The 22,347-nt window shown below is 51.4% G+C and overlaps 8 protein-coding genes across 8 annotated transcripts; 4 read left to right on the top strand and 4 right to left on the bottom strand.

The window, feature by feature from the left end:
• Window positions 1-415: 415 nt before the first annotated feature.
• PV08_07760 (uncharacterized protein) lies at window positions 416-2,228 on the bottom strand (the record flags this gene model as incomplete). The annotated part of the gene is made up of 6 exons (XM_016382087.1): window positions 416-732; window positions 783-1,333; window positions 1,405-1,550; window positions 1,603-1,707; window positions 1,760-1,855; window positions 1,905-2,228. 6 exons carry the CDS (start codon window positions 2,226-2,228, stop codon window positions 416-418), a joined length of 1,539 nt encoding a protein of 512 aa, XP_016235189.1.
• An 859-nt stretch (window positions 2,229-3,087) lies between these two features.
• On the bottom strand, window positions 3,088-4,427 carry PV08_07759 (uncharacterized protein; the record flags this gene model as incomplete). Its single annotated transcript, XM_016382086.1, has 2 exons — window positions 3,088-4,108; window positions 4,165-4,427. The coding sequence occupies 2 exons, from the start codon at window positions 4,425-4,427 to the stop codon at window positions 3,088-3,090; spliced, it is 1,284 nt and encodes a 427-aa protein (XP_016235188.1).
• Window positions 4,428-5,255: 828 nt separating this feature from the next.
• PV08_07758 (uncharacterized protein) lies at window positions 5,256-6,936 on the top strand (the record flags this gene model as incomplete). The annotated part of the gene is made up of 3 exons (XM_016382085.1): window positions 5,256-5,321; window positions 5,445-5,601; window positions 5,705-6,936. The coding sequence occupies 3 exons, from the start codon at window positions 5,256-5,258 to the stop codon at window positions 6,934-6,936; spliced, it is 1,455 nt and encodes a 484-aa protein (XP_016235187.1).
• A 643-nt stretch (window positions 6,937-7,579) lies between these two features.
• Window positions 7,580-8,763, top strand: PV08_07757 (uncharacterized protein; the record flags this gene model as incomplete). Its single annotated transcript, XM_016382084.1, has 4 exons — window positions 7,580-7,771; window positions 7,828-7,919; window positions 7,970-8,069; window positions 8,119-8,763. The coding sequence occupies 4 exons, from the start codon at window positions 7,580-7,582 to the stop codon at window positions 8,761-8,763; spliced, it is 1,029 nt and encodes a 342-aa protein (XP_016235186.1).
• Window positions 8,764-9,136: 373 nt separating this feature from the next.
• On the top strand, window positions 9,137-11,091 carry PV08_07756 (uncharacterized protein; the record flags this gene model as incomplete). Its single annotated transcript, XM_016382083.1, has 3 exons — window positions 9,137-9,597; window positions 9,658-9,826; window positions 9,877-11,091. The coding sequence occupies 3 exons, from the start codon at window positions 9,137-9,139 to the stop codon at window positions 11,089-11,091; spliced, it is 1,845 nt and encodes a 614-aa protein (XP_016235185.1).
• Window positions 11,092-12,034: 943 nt separating this feature from the next.
• On the bottom strand, window positions 12,035-16,587 carry PV08_07755 (uncharacterized protein; the record flags this gene model as incomplete). The annotated part of the gene is made up of 11 exons (XM_016382082.1): window positions 12,035-13,133; window positions 13,212-13,741; window positions 13,798-13,970; window positions 14,039-14,600; window positions 14,649-14,896; window positions 14,963-15,339; window positions 15,392-15,993; window positions 16,051-16,105; window positions 16,158-16,273; window positions 16,330-16,407; window positions 16,456-16,587. The coding sequence occupies 11 exons, from the start codon at window positions 16,585-16,587 to the stop codon at window positions 12,035-12,037; spliced, it is 3,972 nt and encodes a 1,323-aa protein (XP_016235184.1).
• Window positions 16,588-19,465: 2,878 nt separating this feature from the next.
• PV08_07754 (uncharacterized protein) lies at window positions 19,466-20,077 on the bottom strand (the record flags this gene model as incomplete). The annotated part of the gene is made up of 4 exons (XM_016382081.1): window positions 19,466-19,667; window positions 19,727-19,763; window positions 19,842-19,875; window positions 19,931-20,077. The coding sequence occupies 4 exons, from the start codon at window positions 20,075-20,077 to the stop codon at window positions 19,466-19,468; spliced, it is 420 nt and encodes a 139-aa protein (XP_016235183.1).
• Window positions 20,078-20,402: 325 nt separating this feature from the next.
• On the top strand, window positions 20,403-22,226 carry PV08_07753 (uncharacterized protein; the record flags this gene model as incomplete). The annotated part of the gene is made up of 7 exons (XM_016382080.1): window positions 20,403-20,669; window positions 20,721-20,950; window positions 21,001-21,034; window positions 21,096-21,237; window positions 21,292-21,481; window positions 21,541-21,911; window positions 21,973-22,226. The coding sequence occupies 7 exons, from the start codon at window positions 20,403-20,405 to the stop codon at window positions 22,224-22,226; spliced, it is 1,488 nt and encodes a 495-aa protein (XP_016235182.1).
• Between the last annotated feature and the right edge of the window lie 121 nt (window positions 22,227-22,347).

Genomic DNA, 22,347 nt, shown 5'->3' with positions numbered 1-22,347 from the left:
GCTTCTGTGTGCAATGATTGGGTCCCACAGACCTATGCGACGAGGCTGGAGGCTCTCGGCGTAAGCAGCCTAAGCAGGGTGCTTTAAGGGGCTCGCTCATCTTATCAGGCTCCCCAACTAGGCGGATCGGCTTAGAGAAGGGGCCAATTTCTGTAAAAAAAGTCCCAAGTCACCGCTTGTCAAGCTGCAAGCTCTGAATCCTTGTACCCTGTCCATCATTTCAAAAATGGGTCGGAGACGTTAGGTTTCATCCTTTTGGATTTACTTCGAGCGGTCTGGTGCTATTTTCCAGGTACTGCGAGCGCTTCCACTCGTTTCACGGACCTACAATATCAAAGTCATCCAGTTTCTGCTGCTAGCAGAATTGAAGACCCCTGGCCTATGGCTCTTTCGCGCTGAACGCGAAGGACGACATTCACACTGGCTGGTCCTTCCGGAGCTTCACGTCTTCGCCTGCCCACACGCCACCTTCCTGTCTGGCTTTGATCCTGAGTCTTCGCACCCGCCGGACGTCGTTCTCGTTCTTATGAGTAAGGTACCATGTCCAGACATTTGCAAGCCAACTCGCTCCGATGGCTCCTGCGCAGATGCCAAAGGACACCTTGTATCCATTGTGTGCGTATTTCTGTCTGAAAAGCTGTGGTCCAACAACTCCGCCAACCTGGCCAATACAGGATTGGAATGCAAGTGTGAAGGCTGTGCCGGTAGAGCCTTCTAGAGTTGCAGAGCGCCCTGGTACGACATTAGCACTGGGTGAGACAAGGGATCGGCGTCCAACTTACAAGCCCAGAACGGTATGAAATACACCGAGTAGAACATGGTTCCAAAAATACAAGCAATGTACGTTGCAGTCCGGCTGACGTCGGTGACAAGGACGAGGAAAAATGCCAGTGCCCCAGCACAAATGATCATGATGAATGCTGGTCGCGTCATAAACGCACGACTGAGAAACCAACCGGCAAAGATGATTGACAAGACGCTTGCTGCCGCTGGTGGTATGTTGAGCAACTGGTTTCGAGGGAGACCTGCAAATCCAAGGCCGGTGGTGACTGTTGGCAATTGCCATTGGAGACCGTATCCACCGAGGTTCATAAGGATCTGAGACAGGCAAAACGCATATGTGCGAGGATTCTTCAGCGAAGCTAGTACTTCTTTCTTGCTAAAAGCAGGGTCATCCGTGCGCGGAGCATTCTCGGTAAGTCGCATCTCGATGTATTCTTGCTCTCGTGGCGTCAACCATTTCGCAGACCGCTTAGATTTGGGATAATCAGGGAGGACGACGAAAACGACACCGGCGAAGAGGACAGTGAAAATCCCTTCCAGAAGGTAGACCCTGAACAGCGGATTTCAGCATCAGACCTTGGCTACGGCATCGATCCTATGACCTCTCGAGTATCGACTTACCATTGCCAACCACTCAATCCACCCAGACCATTCATATAACTCACGCCATAAGCCACGATTGAACCAACTATTCCGGCGCAATTCTGAAAGCCAAACATCCACATTATTGGCTTGCCCATCTCGTCACTGCGGTACCAAGAACAGAGCTATAAACAAACATGTGAGAAACAAGTGTTGAAAAGCCATGTCGCTACTGACCTGAGCAGCGAGACCGGGGAACAATCCCGCCTCCATCATTCCGAGGAAGAAACGAGCCGTATACAAGCCGTGCTTGTTCGTCACTGCAGCATGAGCGGCAAGCACCTAGCGGATTGTCAGCTTCCATTCCAAGTTTGAAACGAGGCAGAGAACGCACAACTCCCCAAGTCCCAATGATCCGAGACTGCCAGTGTCGAGGTGTTATCCTTTTCAAAAGGAGGTTGGATGGAGTCTCAAACACAATATAGGATATCTCATATGAAGTCAGATACCCTTTCAACCTTTATGGCGAATGGACTCACGAAATAAATGGACTGCACCCAATTGTACTCGTCGGGCGTCATTTTCAATTCCGTCAATATATTCCGAGGCTCGCCGACCTGCAGAACCTTGACAGTGGCCGCATTCGTGTAGTCCACATTTTTAAGCATATACATCAGTCCAATGAGTAACAGGAACCTTTTGTCGACCTTGCGCATTATTCTGCGGTCTTCTTCGGCCGTGAACGTCGACAGGAAGGCGGCCCGCTGGTCGGATAGCGAAGATGAGGATGACCTCGTCAGAGTCTCCTCTGTACGCAGGACAGCTTCTCCAGCCTTGGAGGCCTCGTATTCTGCCCCCGCCATGGTGATAGAGTTGGTAAATAGGCTTCAAGCCCGGATGAGGCTCTGCGAGGCTTTTTCGGGACTTTTGTTATTCGTTGATGGGAGCCCCGTGCACAATGGTCCTCTTTGTTGGTACTTTTGTTACTTTGTTGACGGGAACCTCGTGCACAAAATTGTACTCAACATGTGGCAGTCACTTGCATAGGGACAAGGTCTTATGAGGCTGAACCGCCATCTCGGGTGGCGCTCTTGGATCGCACAGTTCCGGAAGCATCTGCCTGATAGCCCCATTCTCGACGACATAGATAGCGGACTTGTCCATATTGCTGAGATTCCTCATTGAAACTAAAATTGCGTGCAAAGTGTTTGAGTGCCGGCTATACGTCGATGGGAGAGGTCCAGCATCCGTTCTTGCACAATATCGACATGGATGGCGACATTTGTGGGGCGCATATTGCGGACATCACAGTGGGCCGATAACCACCAGTACAAGGGGTATCTGGAGTACTATTTAACTAGTTATTTTTTTTTACAGAATGGAGCATATCAAGAAATGTGCACATGCGGCAGATTCTGTCGGAGCGTGCCTCAGGGCCATGATTCGCTTTCCCACGAGAATCGTAACTTGGATTCTCCAGAACGTGGTCCTTTAGATTTACCCCTGCACATCAGGGCTCGTCCGATGACCTTGGGGTAATCGTTCTACCACATTCGACCTTGGAAGTGGGAGTGGAGGTAGGCCAGGAAGAGACATTTGGCTCGTATCGTACGTGCGTATTTTCACCTATGCCCAAATAAAGTTCTTGTCTATATCTGTATGTGTAAGTCTAACGATTTTGAACCAAATGCTTGATCATATATGCAATGCACTTTTCGTAAACTAGGAGACTCTCACGACGAGTCTCCCACCGCTCACCTCACCTCTTCTCATGCAGTCTAGGGCGTGATTGATTGAACCGAAACCTTCTTGGACCCCCAGCACGGTGGGAGGCACCAGAAGGCCCTGGCTGAGCAGCCGTTCCAGCCACAGCATCAAAGACTCTCCAACTTCGGGGACTTCGTGGAACAGTTTGATCGGTACATTGTGGAAGGCGACGTTGGACGGCGGTGAGGCCTTGGGAAGTCCCGAAAGGCCGATCAGATGAGACGAAAGCACGTCTCCCTGTGCTGTGGTGGAGAGTGGTTCGTCGTCGAGTGCATTTTGTTGTTGTAAACAATCCAAAAGATGTCCCGCGGTGTCCTTGCCTACTGTGTCGGCGGCAAACCGGAGCTTCTTCTCGGTGGCCGATCTGATGATCTCGATTGCTCGTTGGGGGTCGTGACTGTCGACCACAATGTCTGGTTGGGCGGCAGGGTTAGAGGCAATCTTGAGAGCGTGCTTTCGATGATCGATGGCGATAATGGTTTTCAGACCAACAAGTCGGGCAAGTTGGTTCAGCATGAAAGCGCTCGTCGAAGAACCGCCCCAGACGGCGATCCAGTCACCCTTCCTGGCTCTCGACACTTCGTCTATGCCCTCGAGGCATTCTTTCCGGATATCTGCAGGTAGACGCGTGGCCTGTAGCTTTTTGACCATCGATAAGAGATCCGGTCCGTTGGCAACACTCGTAAAGTCGACTCCGGCACATATCCCCAGACACAGTACGGCCGCTACGAAGGCAACACCCAGGGCTGAGCCAGCCTCGGGAGTGATGTTTGGAGGTAGCCGTGCCGTGTTGAAGTCCGTAGCAACAACATACTGCTGATATGCGGCCTTTCGTAGATCTCTGTAGTCGGTAGAAATAACAATCACCTTGTCGCGAGGTTTGAAGCGGGATTTTCGTCTTGGAGAGACGGCTACCTCTCCCACCAACTCCCTCCCTGAGATGTAAGGTAACTCGGGGATGCCAAAATTGAAATCTCTGTGATTTGTCAGCCGTCCCAGTCAACAACTTGCAGAGGGTTGACGGTGTCTTACGGTGCTTTCCAGTCTATAGGGTTGAGGCCGATCGCAATGTTTCGCACGAGCAACTCTCGATTACTGGATATCGACGGCGTAGGGTGGTCCGTTACCTCTACATACCGTTGCCTTGGGCCATGGAGCAAAAGCACTCGTTGTTGCGGGCCAACGCTGCCGGATGGGTTTGGCAGCTTCTCGGACTCAGAGAGGAATATTGGCGATGGGAGGCTCTTCGATGGACTCGACGATCCGACGAAGCTGAAGAATTGCAGCAAACCCATGGTCAAGAAGGTACAAGTCGTTGAAGTTGACTGTACCAAGGTACCAAGGTATAATTAGAGGTGGTGTTTCAATACCCTGGCACTGAGGAAACGAGAATTGGCGAGAGAAAAGCAGCCCAGGCACGAATCATCGCTGTTCACCTTGCAAAATGCCCGACAAGCACGTTTTCGGTGACTTGTGCCTCGCAATCAGACACGGAACGAGCACGTTCCAATTGTCAATCGTCAGTTCTGGGGGATTTCGCACATCAACCCGGCGTATCAAAGGACCCGTCTAATCAAAGTCGTTAGGCTTCTTATCGATGGTGTGCTTGAACCGCACTATGGCACAATTAGTCTTACCAATCCCCGAACTGGCCCGCCATATAAAAGAAACGGTGCGCAATCGCTGTGGATATGCGCAGGGCCCCAGGAGAGCTAGAATTCAGCAAAGCACTTTACTCCATGTGAAGCTCGCCATCTGTGGGCAAATCCGAATGGGCTCCAGATTTATCAAACCGCGATTCCATGTCTCTGGTCAATGGGTACACCATACCAATGGCCGCGCGGGGCATGAGATGAACGCTGCTGCATACACCAGGCTGTAGTTCATGGCGTGCTCGGCGTTGCGATTGCGTGATGGAGGTTGTGGTTGAACAGCGGTTTCGGAGATCGGCAGCCATACGGCCTCGCACCGAGCGATGATTGCCCTGTCAGCTAGACAGCCGGCTGGTCTGAATTGCACTTCATATTTCTCTTTCGTTGTAGATATTGCACTTGGCCAGAGTAGAAAAGCCCAGGAGAAAGTACCAAGTGTTTGCAGTTGGTGCTGAGAAGAATCTGCCGAAAATGGGAGACGCCAAGACTAACGGCTCCGCGCCGAAGAAGCAGCTCATCCTCAATGCCTTTGCCATGGTAAGTCCAGATTTCTCACTCGAGTTTAAGGGATTAGAAGAAGCAAAGTGACACAGTCAATCTCGGGGAGACTTGGATCTTCTGCGCTTGTTTGTGGCATGGCTGACTAGACTCTCACCGCAGAACACACCAGGACATCTGGCCCCTGGTCTTTGGCGACATCCGCGAAACCAAACCAACAACTACAAGAAGCTGAGCTTCTGGACCGATCTCGCTCAACTGCTTGACAGGGCTGGATTTCATGCTCTATTTCTTGCTGATGTCCTTGGATGCTATGATGGTAGGTCTACCTGGACTGACCCCGACCGTCGCTTCTCATGTCCCATCAACTGGCCAACACCAGCAACATGATACGGGAACTGCATTCTAACCATCCATTCCAGTCTACAAGGGTCCGGCAAATACCACGCCTGCCCTAGGCGCGGGAGCACAGTTTCCGGTCAACGATCCACTGTATCTAGTGCCGGCAATGGCGGCGGTAACGAAGAATCTCGTCTTTGGCATAACAGCCAGTACGACCTATGAACAGCCTTACTCCTTGGCTCGGCGGTTTTCGACAGTTGACCATCTCAGTAACGGCCGTGTTGCATGGAACATTGTAACATCCTACCTTGACAGTGCAGCCCGCAACTTTGGCTTGTCGCAGCAAGTTGAGCACGACACACGGTATGAAATCGCCGAGGAGTATATGGATGTACTGTATAAGCTCTGGGAAGGCAGTTGGCGCGACGACGCTGTGGTGGAGGACCGCGTAACGGGGACTTATGCCGTCGGCGCGCGAGTCCGCGAGATCAACCACCACGGGAAACACTTCAACGTGCCGGGGCCTCATATCTGCGAGCCGTCGCCTCAGCGGACGCCGTTCCTGTTCCAGGCTGGCACATCTAAGACTGGTCGCGCATTTGGTGCCAAACACGCTGAAGTAATCTTCGCTGGTGCTCAACTTCCGGAGAAACTACGTCCGTCCGTGGATGCTATACGTCAACTTGCCAAAGAGGCAGGCCGAGATCCACAGCATGTGAAGGTGATCGCAAGCATATGCGTAATAGTGGCTGCAACAGACGAAGAAGCTGAGAGAAAGCATCAAGAATATCTGTCTTACGGAGACAAGGAGGGTGCTCTTGCGCTCTTCGGCGGCTGGACAGGTATTGATCTGTCTACGTATTCCGACGATGAAGATTTCCGCTTTGTCAAGAAGCCTATGATTCAGTCAATCGTGAATGGCTGGGCGGATACGGTGCCAGGGAGTAAAGATCTCAAGTGGAACAAATCCCGTATCGCTGAATATTTGCTTGTGGGAGGACTGAATGGGAAAGCCATAGGGTCACCAACAACTGTTGCGGATGAGCTTGAGCGTTGGGTCGAAGTGGCAGATATCGACGGTTTCAATCTCAATCATGTGACCAATCCGGGGTCCTTTGAGGATATCATTGAATATTTGCTGCCTGAACTCAGGAAGCGAGGTATTTTCCGCAATGGTGTGGAACAGGAAGGGCTGACGGCTCGCGAACAATTCTTCGGCTCGGCATCTCTCCTGAGTGATCATCCTGGGAGTAAATACAAATGGTCGAAGGAGCATGAAATTCCTCCCTACCAGCAAAAGGGAGGTAGTTGAATAGCAGGAGGTGAAAGAGATAGACCCAGGACCAGCTTGAACTTCTGAGGCCATTACCATCACCAACGATCAATGATCGATCAATTACCTCCAGCTCTGCAAACAAGGAAAGTTTGTTCTTTGGGCTGTCTTAGTAGTCTGAGAAACCGAAAGAAGGGTTTCCAGCAAACGTGTAATTTGAGAATACATCAATGAAGCAATGTGCTCTTCTGTTGGAACACATGAGACAAGGTGTATGGATAAATCTAGATACCTGGCAATGAGCAGATTCTCGATCAGCCTCAGCCTTGCCGCTGACTAACAGTGACAGCCTCGTGCCAAGACTGGTGAGGCTGACCCGAATTCGGCCACCTGCGGCATTTGCTGTCTCTGCTTTCCCTTCCCTCGGACTCTCTCAATTCTTACCGGCACTTTAGACGCGATGGGTGTGCATGGAAGATCCAGTCACGCGACTCATCCTGTTCGTTAGTGAATGCGCTTCATGCTGCACGTGCAAGCACAGTGACAACAGTCGGAAAAGTCCCGATGGAGCTGTGTTGTCCTTCTTCAACCCCTTGTTCCCGGAAGGACCTCTTCGCCCCGCGGCAAAGGAATCTGCTCAAGAAGCTACAATCTCCTGAAAGGGATTGTTGTAGAAGTGAAGATGCTGTGCGCGGACGACAGCACTTCTACCACGCTTGCCCTCCAGTCAGCAAGTGACGACACGGTAAGAACTGGCAATTCGACGGTAACCTCTTCAACAGCGGACGATGTAACCGACGGCAAAGACGATACGCCATCCTCTGATACTATCGCTCGTCCCTGGGCTGGATGGGCTGAACTAGAGAATGACCCGGTACAGTCACACGTATCTCACCTCGCGCACCTGAGATCAGCTAACACATAGCGCAGACTATCTTTACGACACTGTTGCGGGAATGGGGAGTCCCGAGCATCCAAGTGAATGAAGTGGTGCCTCTTGATAGCATCTTTGACCACGATCCGTGTGTAATGGATGGACTCGATCAAGACCGGATGATACTGACGACCGCAGGGACGAAGTTTTTGGGCTGATCTTCCTCTCGCGATGGGTGCCCGAAGAATCAGAAAACGAGATTACAGAGGCACCGAAGGATGTATGGTTTGCAAACCAGGTACTTTTTATTACTCCTGTGACTTGTGATGACGCCTAATGTCGATCAGACTTCGGCTTTCTCATGTGCGACTGTCTCACTGATGAATATTGTCAACAATCATCCCAACGTTGATCTGGGCGATTCATTGAATGAGTTCCGTTCAAAGACCATGAACATGACTCCTAAAGAGCGCGGCCTTGCTCTGGATACTTTCGACCATGTCCGAGAAGTTCACAATTCCTTTGCAACGGACATTGACAAAATGAACGTCGATCTGCGATTAAAGCAAGACTTTCTTACAGCAGAGAAGAAAAAGAAGGCCGAACAGTCCAAACATCCTCGCAAGAAGCGGAAGCAAATCGAAGAGTTTGACGATGAGGAGAACGGTTTCCATTTTGTGGCCTACGTGCCTGCTGAAGGGTTTGTCTGGAAGATGGACGGTATGGAAGTATACCCCCGCCAGGTCGGAGCTCTTGCCACAGGCGATAGCTGGGTTGCTATGGTGCTGCCCGAACTCCAAGCCCAATGGGAATCGGCCAGCACAAATGACCTGGAATTCTCCTTGCTATCGTTGACAAAGATGAAGGACCCGTCATTTTTGGAGGAGGACCAAAAAAAGATGGACCGAGTGAGAGAGGACTGGGAGCCTTTCTTTGCCCAACTCATCAAGACACATGCAGAGAAGGGCACTTTGAAAGACTTGCTGGGTTGAAGGACGCGAAACGTTGCGGAGCATGCTCTTCCTCACTCATAATTTATTGTGAATTGGTGACAGACGCCTGTGTGGTGAGAATACATGGTCTGGAATGAATGATCATAACCTTGTCCACTTATACAATACGCGATCTTGCATCTTGCCATGTCCTTTAGGCTAGTATCTGTCGTGAATTCAGCTCTTAATAGTATTGTGGTGCGGTTCATCCCGGCATTGTCACGTGTTCGTTGCCGTGACGTTTGGATTTCTTCATCTTCATCTTGGAACGATGAACCAAAGACGAGCATCGCATTCCCTTTTCCGCCACATCTTCAATTCCCTCTTTTACAGCATGCCCACTACATAGTCCGGATGTCCATGCCACATCATCATGTCTGGCGATCTTGCTGATGACGATGCGGTGGCGCGCTTTCCAGAGAGCCATGGACCATCTCACCTCACAACTCTCCCCGATGAAGTTCTTCAACAGATATTGTCGTATCTGCCTCCATTGACCACAGTCGCGCTACAGCACACATGTCGGCGCTTTGCACATACGGCCAATGAACCACTCTTGTGGAAACGATATTGCCAACAATGCCGTCGGTGGAGCAGACGACACAACATTCAGTCCAAGTTACGGGACACTTCTTTCACCGATTGGAAGTCACTCTATGCCAGTCGTTACTTGGCCTCCCAAACGACACGGAACGCCATCGGCAAAATGGTGGCTGAGGAAGTTGGAAGACTCGATTCGGTCAAGGAGATTCTTGACCTCGGAATCGACGCCAAAGAAGAGCTTTTGCACCTGTATCGGAATGCTGCGTCGTCACCAAACCACCTCGCACAGAAGTAAGTGGTGTGGGCCAATCTGGTCTCGGACCGTGGGCTAATCCAAACCTCAATTCAAAGATACTGGAGTCATGGCGCACTTGGCTGTCTCAATCGTTTCCTGGCCGCCGATGAATGGACGAGCATCGTAACCGACCTTGACACAGAAGAAGTCAATGCTTTCGAACGGCCGATTGCTGCTCTTGACCTCTTTGTTCTTGAAGACAGAGAGCAGGGAGACATTGACGATGTATGTTTCAGTTACAGTGGGCTTCCATGAGTACCTTACTGACCCGCTAGATCTTCGAGAGGCTAGACTCTTATGTATCATCAGTCCGCGATGCTCATCCCGATATCGACACCAAGTCACCAAGAGCCAAAGCCAGCATCATTGCCGGACACCTGCTACAGAATAACTGGGTTGGCATCCAGGGCAATCGCAACTATCACAGCATAGACCATATGTTTCTCGGCGTCGCACTGTTCAGCGAAAACCGAAACTCAGTCCCTCTGATCTCGGCCGTCATCTACTGCTACGTCGCCCGCCATTTCGGGCTTCAGGCAGCGCCGTGTAGCTACCCTTACCATGTTCACGCACTCGTCCAACCACCAAGTGGCATGGATCTGAACGGGAACCCTCTACCCGAATCGTTCGATGGCCATGACGGTAACGCCCGCGAACTGACCCATCTTTACATGGACCCCTTCAACACCGCGGAACCCATCTCATATTCGATGCTGGTCGCACGGGCGCGCTTCGTCGCCCCGTCCTCGTCGGCATCGCAGATAGAATCATACCTCTCGCCATCGTCGGCTCAGGATCTCGTCACCCGCACGTGCTACAACATCCTCTCGTCCCCGTCTCACTTCCGAGGCGACCCGGTGTTCCCCGTCGACGGCCGTCTCGCGTCCTACGCGGCGCTGTTCGCCCTCACCGTCCTCCCGCCGCGCGCAGCACACGACCACGACCAGTTCGGCCAGCACCTCAGGATCCTGACGCGCCACTTCTTCGAATACTTCGACCTCGACGTCCACCTGTTCGAGGCCTTTGTCCTGCCGCTGACCCGCGCGTTCGAGGACGCCAGGGCCTACCGCAACCTCATCTTCCAGATCAAGGAAGCCGACCACGAGCTTCCGCCGCCCAAGTACCGCTCCGACCCACGGAACGAAGGCGTCAAATACCGCGTCGGCCAGGTCTTCCGGCACCGCATCCGCGGCTACCACGCCGTCATCTACGGCTGGGACGCCTACTGCAAGATGCAAGAGCAGTGGATCACGCACAACCAGGTCGACCGGCTGTCCAACGGTCGACACCAGCCCTTTTACAATGTCCTCGTCGACGACAAGTCGACGCGCTACGTGGCCGAGGAGAACGTGGTGTTGTTGTCGCCCGACCAGATCACGGACGAGGTGCTGAATTCGTTCAGCATCGAGATCGGCAAGTGGTTCAAGCGCTATGATGCCCCCACGGGCACTTTTGTGAGTAATGTGCGCCATCGGTATCCTGATGATTGATTTCTTGACGGCATTGGAATGGACGTCAACCTGTCTTCATGCCTGCGTGGATGTATGTACCTCACGGTCCGTCATGATACGTGCAATGTATACGTGTGTGTGTGTGGATGTATGCACCCCGTGCGCGTACGTATCTATGTATATACCTAGGTAGGGAGAAAGTGACGACATGACTACGGAGCTAAAGTAGGTTGGTAATCTGGTTCGTTGGAAAGGATTAGCTTAGCTATCCAGGATTTGGTAGAGTGGTGGAGAGGAACAACTTGGGGTTCGTATATCAGTCGACGCCTTCTAGTCTCCAGATTACCTGGGTAGTTGGATCGTGACTCGGAAGAGACCATGAGAAGCGCCGGATAGTGGACACGACACAACATGATGAGATTTACAACATGAATGAAACACATGAGCTTCGTTCTACTTCGGCGCGACCGCAAAGTAAGGTCCAAGACTCCTTGAGAGATTCTATTCTATTTTTTGGCGGTGCGACGTCGCCTTGCGTTTGCCTAGAGATAGGATTGCTAAGGTGAGTAGATTGTACACACGTTGAATTATTATTGTTTGAAGGTGATTGTAATAGGAGATGAAGACATAAGGAGAAGGAGAAGGGGGAGAAGAAGAGCCAGCTCGACAGAGCCATGATTCTCGGGCATTTCAGAGGAGGGTTGGGCTTTTGAGGGCCGTACATCAAGCTCAGACCATGTTGGTCAAGGCTGAGCAGAGATACTATATACATATATTCCGCATATGCGTGGAACATGATGGAGTTGAGAATTCATTCACAGTGGACACCAATCAAGTGTGATGTCTTTTGACTCTTTGGTTCCGTAACTTCTAAGATGCGCGCGTCTATAGATATCATCGATCGAGAGCTTGCTCTTGACACTGCAGTGGTGATTTAAGAATTAGCCTTGCCATTCTTGTTTTTCAACTCGACTCCCAAAATTCAATTTTGGGCGCTACTCGGTGGATGAAAACACGAAAGACCCAAGGAACGACAAAACACGAGGCTTTTCAAAACAGGCGGGTACTGTATGGGTAAGGGGTTGTGGAGCTCAATGCTTACCATCTGCCAATACGCCCCCCTCCTCCGCAACAAATCATGATGCGTACCGTGTTCCAGAATTCTCGACCCCGTTCCAACTTCGCTCTCGCCAAACACAAAAATCAGATCTGCCTTCTGGATTGTAGCGAGACGATGCGCGACCGCAATCACAGTCATGCTTCTTTGGCCTGCCAGGTTCTCGATCGCGGCCTGCACGAGCTTTTCGGACTGCGAGTCGAGACTGGACGTCGCCTCGTCGAGCAAGAGGAGCATGGGTTCCCGGAGCAGCGCACGGGCAAGGCACAAGCGCTGTTTCTGTCCTCCGCTGAGCGATGTTTGCGTGTTGATGCCCAAGGGTGTCGCATACCCGTCTGGTAGGGAGGTGATGAAGTCATGGATCTCTGCCGCTTGGCAGGCGCGGACAATTTTGGCGTCGTCAAGGGCAGCCTCACCGTCCGACAGACCCAGGACGAGATTCTCGCGGATCGTGCCGTCAAAGAGTTTGGGTTCTTGGGCCACCAGGGACAGGGCCCGACGGTAGGATGATAATTCTAAGTCGCGAATATCTGTGTCGTTGAAGAGAATCGTGCCTTCGCTGGGCTCGTAGAAGCGCTCCAGGAGCGATATGACTGTTGTTTTACCGCAGCCGGATGGACCGACGAAGGCTACGAAATGTCCTGCGGGTATGGAGATATTGAGTCGCCGGTAAATGGGAGTGTTGCGGGTCGGGTATTGGAACGTCACATTGTGGAAGTCGATTTTGGCACCGGTTCGGGAGGGGGTGAGTGTGGAGTGTGGGCGCGTGGAGGTCTTGCGTTTATTTTCGGCGACTTCGTGTCGGATGTCGAGAATACGGTTGGCGGCCGCGGTGGCGTTGGCCAAGTCAGGTGCGAAACTGAGGAATTGGCCAGCGCCTTGGGCACCCATGATGAGGGCGATGTAGATGACGAAGAACTGAGTAGTGGTATATTCGTGAGATGCAAGGAGCTGGCCACCGTACCTGTGAGCAGAACGTTAGCAGGCGTTAGTCAAAACGTCAGGAGAAGGTTGTGGTAGAGAGTGCAGCGGGACGGCAAACCAGAATGTCAGTGCGATTGAGCAGAGTTCGAGACTATCGGATAGAGCAAAGACAAGAGCAGCATAGGTCGCTTTTCGTGTTGATTTGCGGATCTGATCGCGCAGCAGCGTCTGATATTTGGTGATGATGGTGTCTTCCATGGTCAGTGAGGTGACTGTGCGGAAGGCACCGATGGCCTCGTTGGCGAACTGCGAGCTTTGCGAAAAGACCTGGTTGTTCCACTCCTCGAAGGTCAGGTCGAATCGGATGCGGACCATGAATGCTACCAAAATGACGGGCATCGCAGAGAACAAGACGACCACGGTCAATTTCCACCCGTACGTGAAGGAGATGGCGATGCATCCAATGACATTAAAGACAGCAATGGCAGGGAAAATGCCGTTGAAGCCCAGTAGGTCCTGAAGCACTTTGGGGTCTGTGGAGAGACGACCCATTAGAGAGCCGGATGAATTGCCCTCTCGGTCGTAGAATGGGATCGGGTTACGAAGTATGTTTTGAAAGTATTCAAGTCGATATGTGGTTCCCACGAGCTGTTCTTTTGTGTTAGAGTTTTGAGTTGCTGGCCACAACAGGGGGACAGGCGTACCACTGATATGTAATTGGAGACGTAGCCCAGCGTGAAATAACAAAGACCAACACCGAGGGCGAGGATGAAGAAGATCAACGACCAAAAGTCACCGCGGGACTTGAGTTTGTTTCCGGTATAAGTGAACACTTCAATAAGGTTGGCGAAGATGTAACTCTGCAATGGGTACCCAGCTGTGCGGCGACACACTTCCGTTAGCAAGTCGATTACTACGAGAGATATCGTAGCATGAAACACTGACCTGCCGCTCCCAAAACACCTGCAACAAGCACAACATATATCTTCCAATGACGCCGCTGCTCGTAGAAAAAGAGCCCTACCGAGCCTATTAAGCCTTTGCGTTTGTAGGCAGTGGCTGACACTTCCGCAGTCTGTTTGGTGGAAGCTATTGTGTCGATTCGTTCCACGGCATCGATAGATCCTTCATCGGCGTCTGTCATTGGAGGCGCCGTCTCTGCCTCTAGCTGCTGTGCATGTACGAGACCGGCGTAAACGCCATCCGGAATGGACAGAAGTGTGTCGTGGGTGCCTTCTTCAACTTTGCGCCCTTGACGCATGACGACGATTTTATCGGCTTTTCGGATTGTGGAAAGCCGATGTGCAATGACTATGGTCGTGCGATTTCGGGAGACTCGATCCAGAGCTTGTTGCACTATCTTCTCACCACGGACGTCGATTGAACTTGTTGCTTCATCGAGGATTAGAATGACAGGCTCGCGGATGATGCTGCGGGCGATGGCCAGACGTTGACGCTGACCACCGCTCAACTTGATGCCGCTTTCGCCGACTTTGGTCAGATATCCCTACCACAGTTAGTGATTATCAGTTAAGGTGTATGGGGTTGCACATACGTCTGGAAGCTGACGTATAAACTCATCTGCAAAAGCTTCCTTGCAGGCATTTTCCACACGCTGTCTTTTCAGCTCGTCGCTCTCATTCTCCCATTTGGTACCAAGTAAGCCAAAGGAGACATTGTTAAGGATTGTATCGTTGAAGATAAATGGTTCCTGCTGAACAAGTCCAATTTGCAATCGCCACCACTTCAATTTCGTATCGGAGATATTATGACCACCCACAAAGATTGCGCCGTGGTTCATGGCTGGCGCGTTCTTCTCTTGTGCGTTACTTTCGGTCTCAGCCATTGCCGCGGAAGCTGATTTGCCACCCCGAGACTTATGTGCCTCCTCTTCGCCATCCTTGTCCGGTCTGAGTTCGTACCAGCGCTCCAATAATGCGACGATTGTGCTCTTGCCACTGCCCGAAGGACCTACCAGAGCAGTCGTTTTGCCATTCGGAAAAGAGGCATCGAAACCTTGCAGAACGGGAACATGTTGTCGCGAGGGATAGGCAAAGGAGACGTCTCTGAATTCGATATCTTGGTGGGAGCTCACGTCCGATTCGTCCAAGCCTTCATAAGACAAGCTGGGGGAATCGATCATTGCAAAGAATTCGGTCGAAGCACCAATGGCTTTCTGCATTAGAATGAGAGGTGCGACCAGGGTGCCCAAAACGCCGACGACTATGAGAATGGAGAAGAAGACACTGAGGAAGTTGTCAGCGAGAATGTCATGGGTGGATGATGGAGAACTCAGACGTTATGACGGTGCTGATGTTGTCGATGTGGCCTTCACGTAAGAGTTTCAAGCCAAACCAGAAGGACAGGGCGAAGCTGCAATATATGGAAAAGTATATCGGCCATAGTTGAATGCCCATCTGCATAGACATGCTGAGGCCATGCTTTTTGGCATCTCCCACTGCTGAGAAATACTTCCTGGTCAAGGCTGGTTCTGCGCCTAACGAGAAGACTGCTCGAACTGAGCTGAAAATCTCTCCAGCTATCGAAGCTGCTCTTTCATTCGCTTTTTCCAGTTGCTGCATCTGCTTGAGGACTATGGGCGTGCTAATGGAATACACCACCAGCACAAAGAGTAATGTTGAGCTCGTCACCAGTGTCATGGCCCACGAATATCGAAATGCAACGGCATAGGCTGAAATTATCAGGGCGAGGGACATGAACAGGGAATGAAGCTTGTCCGATATACTCATTTGAATCGTGTTGGCAGAAGTGGTGATCGTGTTTGTCACCGTGCCCGATGAAACCTCGTCCAACCTCTTGATCGGTTGTGAAAAAAGCGACTTCATATAGGCCAGTCTCAAGTTGGCAGATATTCGAAGTCCCGTCGTCCGGAAGCAGAACTTTATCATATTAGTCCACAACATAAGAGCGGAATGGCACTAGCAGGGACCACAAACCATTGAGACATAGGTCAAGCCGAACTTGGCTATAAACAAGGCGAAGATGTATAGGCTATGAACGGTCAGGGCACGAGACAGAGCTTCATAGTTTTCTCGCAACATACGCATTCTTGTTGACCGAGCTTTTGAATTCTGACTCAGTCACACCGCTGTCTGGGACGAAGTAGCCATTGAAGTCGCCAACCAAATTGCCAAAGACAATATTCATCAGTGGGAGTGCCTGTGGAAGGGAATCAGCTTGATCGCTCAAATTGGGCTTGTTGCTGCCCGACATACTGTGCCCGAGGCGACGGCGCAAAGAATCCCAATGAGAAGGCCTGCACTGTCGGTTGACGTTCTATGTGAAAGGACTCTCTGCTATGTATCAGTGTACTGGACGGGTGCTGAGGGACAACATCGAACCCAATAGTTGCCCACTTTGGGCTTTTCCTCCCGCTGCTCATCATCCTTGACGGCGATGGTAGTTTCCTCTGCAGCATCGTCGGTAGGTGCTTCGGATTCAGCAGAGGTCGACGGGTCTTTTGCCTTCGCCATCTTGACAGATCGGGACTGAGCGCAACAAGTTGAGAGGGATCATTGCTCCATCGCATTGCTTTGTGCGACTCTACCGCATGCTCATTTTGATGTCGCAAAAGGAAGAAAAACATATCAGGATGGCGGGAGCACGATGTTCGATACCTTTCTATTGCATTAGCGAGATTTACGGTACCGAGTACGTGGAGAGCGGATACGGATACGGATACGAATACGGATACGATACGCTGGTCTTCCTCCACTTCGCGATATGGGTGATTCTGCCGGTTAGGCCCCCAGGGAGATTCGATACTGGTGATTTTCGATTCGTATCAATGGTTTGCCGGCCTTTGACATCTGCCACAGCATCAGCATTGACTAAGCTGGACCTGATGTTGACCACAGAGCGCACCATATTACTCTGTAGGGTTGACCGAAATAGCCGACCAACGGTTTTGTGCCGTACGGATCATGGACTACCTATGCAGTCTCCTGCCGCTATCTCGATCTCGAAATCAGCCTGGGAAGTACAAAGGAGATTGAATTATCCATACCAAGACCATTTGGGCACAAATAGTGTATGATAATCTGATAAATCGAGTCTGCCTCGGTCGGCGTCTTCCGTGACAGCGGCGGCCGAGGCACCGAAATGGGTGGTGCAGTCTGCCTTGCCCTTGTTCTGAGTTGAGAACCGCTAATGGCAAGGAGACATGTTCATTTCAGTAGACCTTTTAGCCTTTTAGCCAAAGAACAGATGCCTCTCATGAAACAAGGTTCTTGCAAGGTGCTTGCCCTTTGGTATGGTCTACCGCACCTCTGGGTATGTCCACATCACGTGACGCTATTATCCTGCCTGCGCCCCAGCGACGACGCTGTACTCAACTCAGTCGACAACGACCGAACATATTGCTAGAAGAAGACGTTGAGTGACAACATATCAATGTGGAACAGTCTTCACATAGTACGATACGACCCTGAAGTCTGTTAATCGGAAAGGCAAGCTACCTTTGGTGAATATTTCCTCGCGTTGAGCCGGCGCAAAGAGATGTCCTCCAGTTCCTCGACCGAAACCTGATGAGATCACCTCCAAAAGCAAAGCTCCGAGAGAGGACAAGTCACGAAAGAGGTTGTATAAACCCAACATGCAATGACTGGGAAGTTGGGCAAAGTTATTGGATCGAAGAAGGGGCACCACTGGCTGCTTCCAACCAGGCTCTTCAGGGTCTGATAAGATACGCGTGTCCTTGTCAATCTTCCACACTCTCTGGTGATATGGCTTCGCTATATGACTTCGGACCTTTTGAGACCGCGCAGTTCCCAATGCCGCGGGCTATTCAGGCGACTTCTCCAACCCGTTGTCTTGCTGGCAGCGTTGTACGGTAGCAAAGGCCGCAGCAAACTCGCTCTCTCCAGCGCCAACCTTTGAAACAAAGACCATTCGTCCACCCTGGCAGTTCCATACTAGAAATCTCTCATAAACAGCTGGCGTGATAGTGTTCAGATTGGAAACTTGGTAAGTGATCGAGTATCGATGAGTCTTGACTTGACTGGATCCGTGGAATCGTTTGCCGCCTGTTCAGTATAGGCGGTGACCCCTGAGACGTTTCTTGCAAATCCTCCCGCAAGCCTTCAAGAGTTGAATTCGTCAGAGGGTCTTAACGGATTGAGTCAGACGAAAAAGGGACCCTTTTTCTGGGACCTTTGGGCTGATAGTGGTTGGAGCCGCTTTGCGCCTATAACCAATCACTTACATAAGCGTGATCAAATGCCTCTTTGTTGAGTCAATACACTGGACATCTTGTCCCGAGGAAAGCATGACGGATCCCAACACGCGCTCCCGCAAACTTCTCCAACGTCAGGAGTCGTCAGCATTGTGGCACATTTTGGGTATGTATCAGTGTCACAGGATCACTTTGGACTGATCGAGAAGAGTGCGTGTCGATACAGCTGCTATGGCTATGGTCCAGATTTTGAAGTCTGCCCGACGATATAAGAACGTCACTTCTGCCTGGAATTTCTCTTTCGTGTCTCGTGGTTAAGGCTAAAATCACCTGATGGGCATGAAGAGGAATAACTTCGGCATATTTGAGCCTTCATTACCATTGTCCGGGGTGCGAGTTCAGATATGAATCGAGTTCAAAGCCGAGGAGAGTATAGACGGGCGATACAGTCATGCAGCTTCGAGAGAAGGACGACCCTAGGCATCTCTCCTCGGTCAACAGAGTGATACACCGGTCTTTTGGTTCCAACGGTCACGCCTGAACATAGCTTGCGTGGGAATATTCCACCTTCGTCGTGCAATCATGCTCTTGGTGGCACCAGAGACACGTGCGGTTTCTAACCACTCGGCAGACCATCAATCCCCTCGTCTGATAGTTGCTGAGATGAACACTATGCAACAGAATTTCACGCCGTGCAGCTTCAGATGCTGCTAGGTAGCGTGCTCCTGGATTCCTTGCAGGTCTGCAGGGAGAAGAAGACCGTTTATCAAACCACGACAACTTATTGCCAACATGTCGTTGGCTGAAATCCCGCGAAACCCCTTCGTCCGGCTTAGAAGGACAGCGTCACCTTATCTCTGCTTGCTGATGGATGCATGGGTTGGAACTCTCCTCCAGGCATGCCCCGCGACGAGAGCGCGTCCAACACACCGACTCCGCGACCCATGGGCGCCTCGACCCAGGGGGCTCTTTGCCGCCAAGAATTGGGAGTACTGTCCGCAAGTGGCAGTTTTGCGTAGATGTTGGCAGAGCAAGTGCGATGCTACATGACCTTACTGTCCGGACAGTCTACGCACAACCATCCATTCTGTATCTCGCTGTCACTGGTGTCTTCCTGCATACAAGGCCAAGTCTGGACTATCTTGGCGCCGAGGACGGGGCGCTCTCCGCCAAGCTCTTTATGGTATCATCGAGGATCTCTCCCCTGCTTGTCTGACTTCTTCGTCGCCTTTGTTTCTCGTTCTCGAAGGTTTCAAGACGCGCAAATTCTCCAGATCTGGTGTGATTCCCGCTGTTGGCTGGGCAGATTGCATGAAGCCAAGCTCGAGATCGCTTCCCCCAATCTGCCAATATTCCGCCTGCCCGGCGACCGTCTCGGGACTTACAGCCAGTCAGTACATGTGAGTATGTTTGCGCTAGTCACTGTTTCACCCCCATACACTTCACACCGTGTCGTGAACCGTTGAGGCTGTCTATCTGCACAGCCGTCAGCAACTGCCGTGCTTGTCATCCAGGGCAGAGAACACGCGCCATGAAAGCTAAACATGAGCTCACCTGTGCCAAGTTCAGCCACAATCCTGGGCGCACCCTATTTCATCATCGAGCAGCTCTCGTGTTGCTATCAAAATGGATCACCATACTACCTTGACGTTGGCCCAGGCATCTCGGACTCCATGCCACGCTTGGACAACAATGAAGACAAGTCGACTTTGCACCACCAAATGAGACTGGTCTCCTTTTCTCCGAAGCCACACGGCATTTTGTTGGGAAGCAACAGTTGGCAGGGACATGGCCAGCACAGCCTCTCTTGATAGGTGGGTCTGGGGAACATGGACTGGAGAGTTGTAGTGCTGGCTCCTGTTCCACGGGGAAAGTGGGCTTTTGTGCACCCCAGATGTTCTGTGTATCCTCAGAAGATGTGAGTATCACCGCCCTGACTGCAGGGTCTATATATTGCCTCATTGCGCCTGCATTCTACCCACACAGTCCACCTTCTCCGGCTTGTCTTCATACCTCTGAGTCTCGTGAGCTATACCTGCGCGCGTCTACTTGGGAGCATACTACTACCTTCTCCGCACTCGCAGTCCCAATTTAGCTGCAGTCTACTTTCCCACGATGGCCATCTCAGGAGTCGATGTCCCAGTCGAGCCTCTGCGGTCCAAGGAAGATGTCGAGACTGTTGAGACAGCTTCGAACAGCTCGCAGGAAGCAGGGGGCTTTGACGCGAAGGCCACAAGACGACTCATCAGGAAGATGGATTGGGCTCTTCTTCCCTTCCTAGCACTTTTGTATCTTCTCTCCTTCCTTGATCGAACAAACATTGGAAATGCTCGTCTTGCTGGTCTTGAGGAGGACCTCGGCATGTCAGGATTGGACTATAATGTCGGTTTTCTTTTTGGACTTTCCGTTATGCGGTTTCTGACTTCATTCCAGGCTGCTCTTGCCATCTTCTTCCCTTTCTACGTGATCGTCGAGCCGTTCTCAAATTTGATGATGAAGCGAACCCGACCATCAATCTGGATCCCGACCATCATGGTCGCGTGGGGTGTATGCTGTACGCTCATGGGACTTGTACACAACTATGCGGGCCTTCTTGCCGCTCGTGCTGCCTTGGGTATCGCTGAAGGTGGCTTGTTCCCTGGTGTAACATTCTATATCACACTGTAAGCGTCGGAGTTCTCGCGGCCTTTCACTGCTAACTCATAACGTACAGATGGTATCGACGACACGAATGTGGTCTCAGGATGGTTAGTGCCTGCCGCTAATGTGTCCGGTGAGGCAAACCTATTCACTAACACCTTGTTGTAGGCAATCTTTTTCTCGGCTGCCACCGCTGCCGGGGCATTCGGTGGTCTTTTGGCTCGAGGAATTATCGAGATGGACGGGGTTGGTGGCTTGAATGGTTGGGCATGGATTTTCATTATTGAAGGCCTCATCACTCTTGTTGTCGGTATGTTTTGATCAGGAGTCCTACTTGATTGTGCAATATGCTGATAATCCCTAGCTGGCATCGCCTTTGTTGTTATGAACGACTACCCAGCTACCGCCAAGTTCCTCACTCCGGCCGAAAGAGAGGAAGTCACTCGTCGTCTCGAGCATGACAGAAGCTCTCTTGCAGATGAATATGACATGAAGTATTTCTGGCACGCCGTTAAGGACTGGAAGATTTGGGTCCATATGTTTATCACAATTGGGTACGATTCACCTCCACCATCCTCTTCGATATTGCCTTCACTAACAAGAACCCCAACAGGGTTTATACCCCTCTATACTCGATTTCACTGTTTCTGCCAACCATTGTCAAGACTCTAGGGTACACCAACGAAAAGGCTCAGCTCATGACTGTTCCACCTTACATCGTGGCTTGCTTTTGCTGTATTACCGGAGGTTTTGCCGCAGACAAACTCAAGACTCGCGGTTTGTTCATGATCGGGTTCAACGTTACGGCACTGATCGGCCTGATTATGCTTATCTCTTCCCAAAACCCTCACGTCAAATACACAGGATGTTTCTTCTTCGCCGCCGGCATCTACCCCAACGTTCCCCAGGGTGTGGCATGGAATGGCAACAACATCGGCGGTTCGGTCAAGCGTGGGGTTGGTATCGCTATGCACGTTGGATTTGGTGAGTTGTCTCCCCTCCTCCTTCGTCCTGTCATTGTTGCTAACATGTTGGGCGAATATAGGTAATCTCGGCGGCGCAATTTCGGGATTCATCTACCTTTCTAAGGACTCTCCCAAGTTCACCACTGGTCATGCCATCTTGATTGGTATGATCTCTATGAGTACGTGTCTCTCCATCTTTATGACATTGTATCTCCGACGAGAGAATGCTCGGCGCGATCGCGAGTACAAAAACCCGGCAGACTATAGTGCGCAGGACAGGCACGCCGAGAGGGAGAAGGGCGATAATGCCACATTCTTTCGCTATACGACTTGAGGTGCACTCGTTGTTGGGTTCCTTCCTGACGGGAAAAGTCAGTAGGTAACGAGTAGTTTTCGGCTGCCGTTGTTGGTCTGCTAGATTGAGCTAGAGGACATGCATGACCAGCCCTTTGGGT

Source organism: Exophiala spinifera, assembly GCF_000836115.1.
Source record: "Exophiala spinifera strain CBS 89968 unplaced genomic scaffold supercont1.5, whole genome shotgun sequence".
Lineage (NCBI taxonomy): Eukaryota > Fungi > Ascomycota > Eurotiomycetes > Chaetothyriales > Herpotrichiellaceae > Exophiala > Exophiala spinifera.
The sequence above is the reverse complement of the archived record's forward strand: the minus strand, read 5'-3'. Positions and strand labels throughout refer to the sequence as shown.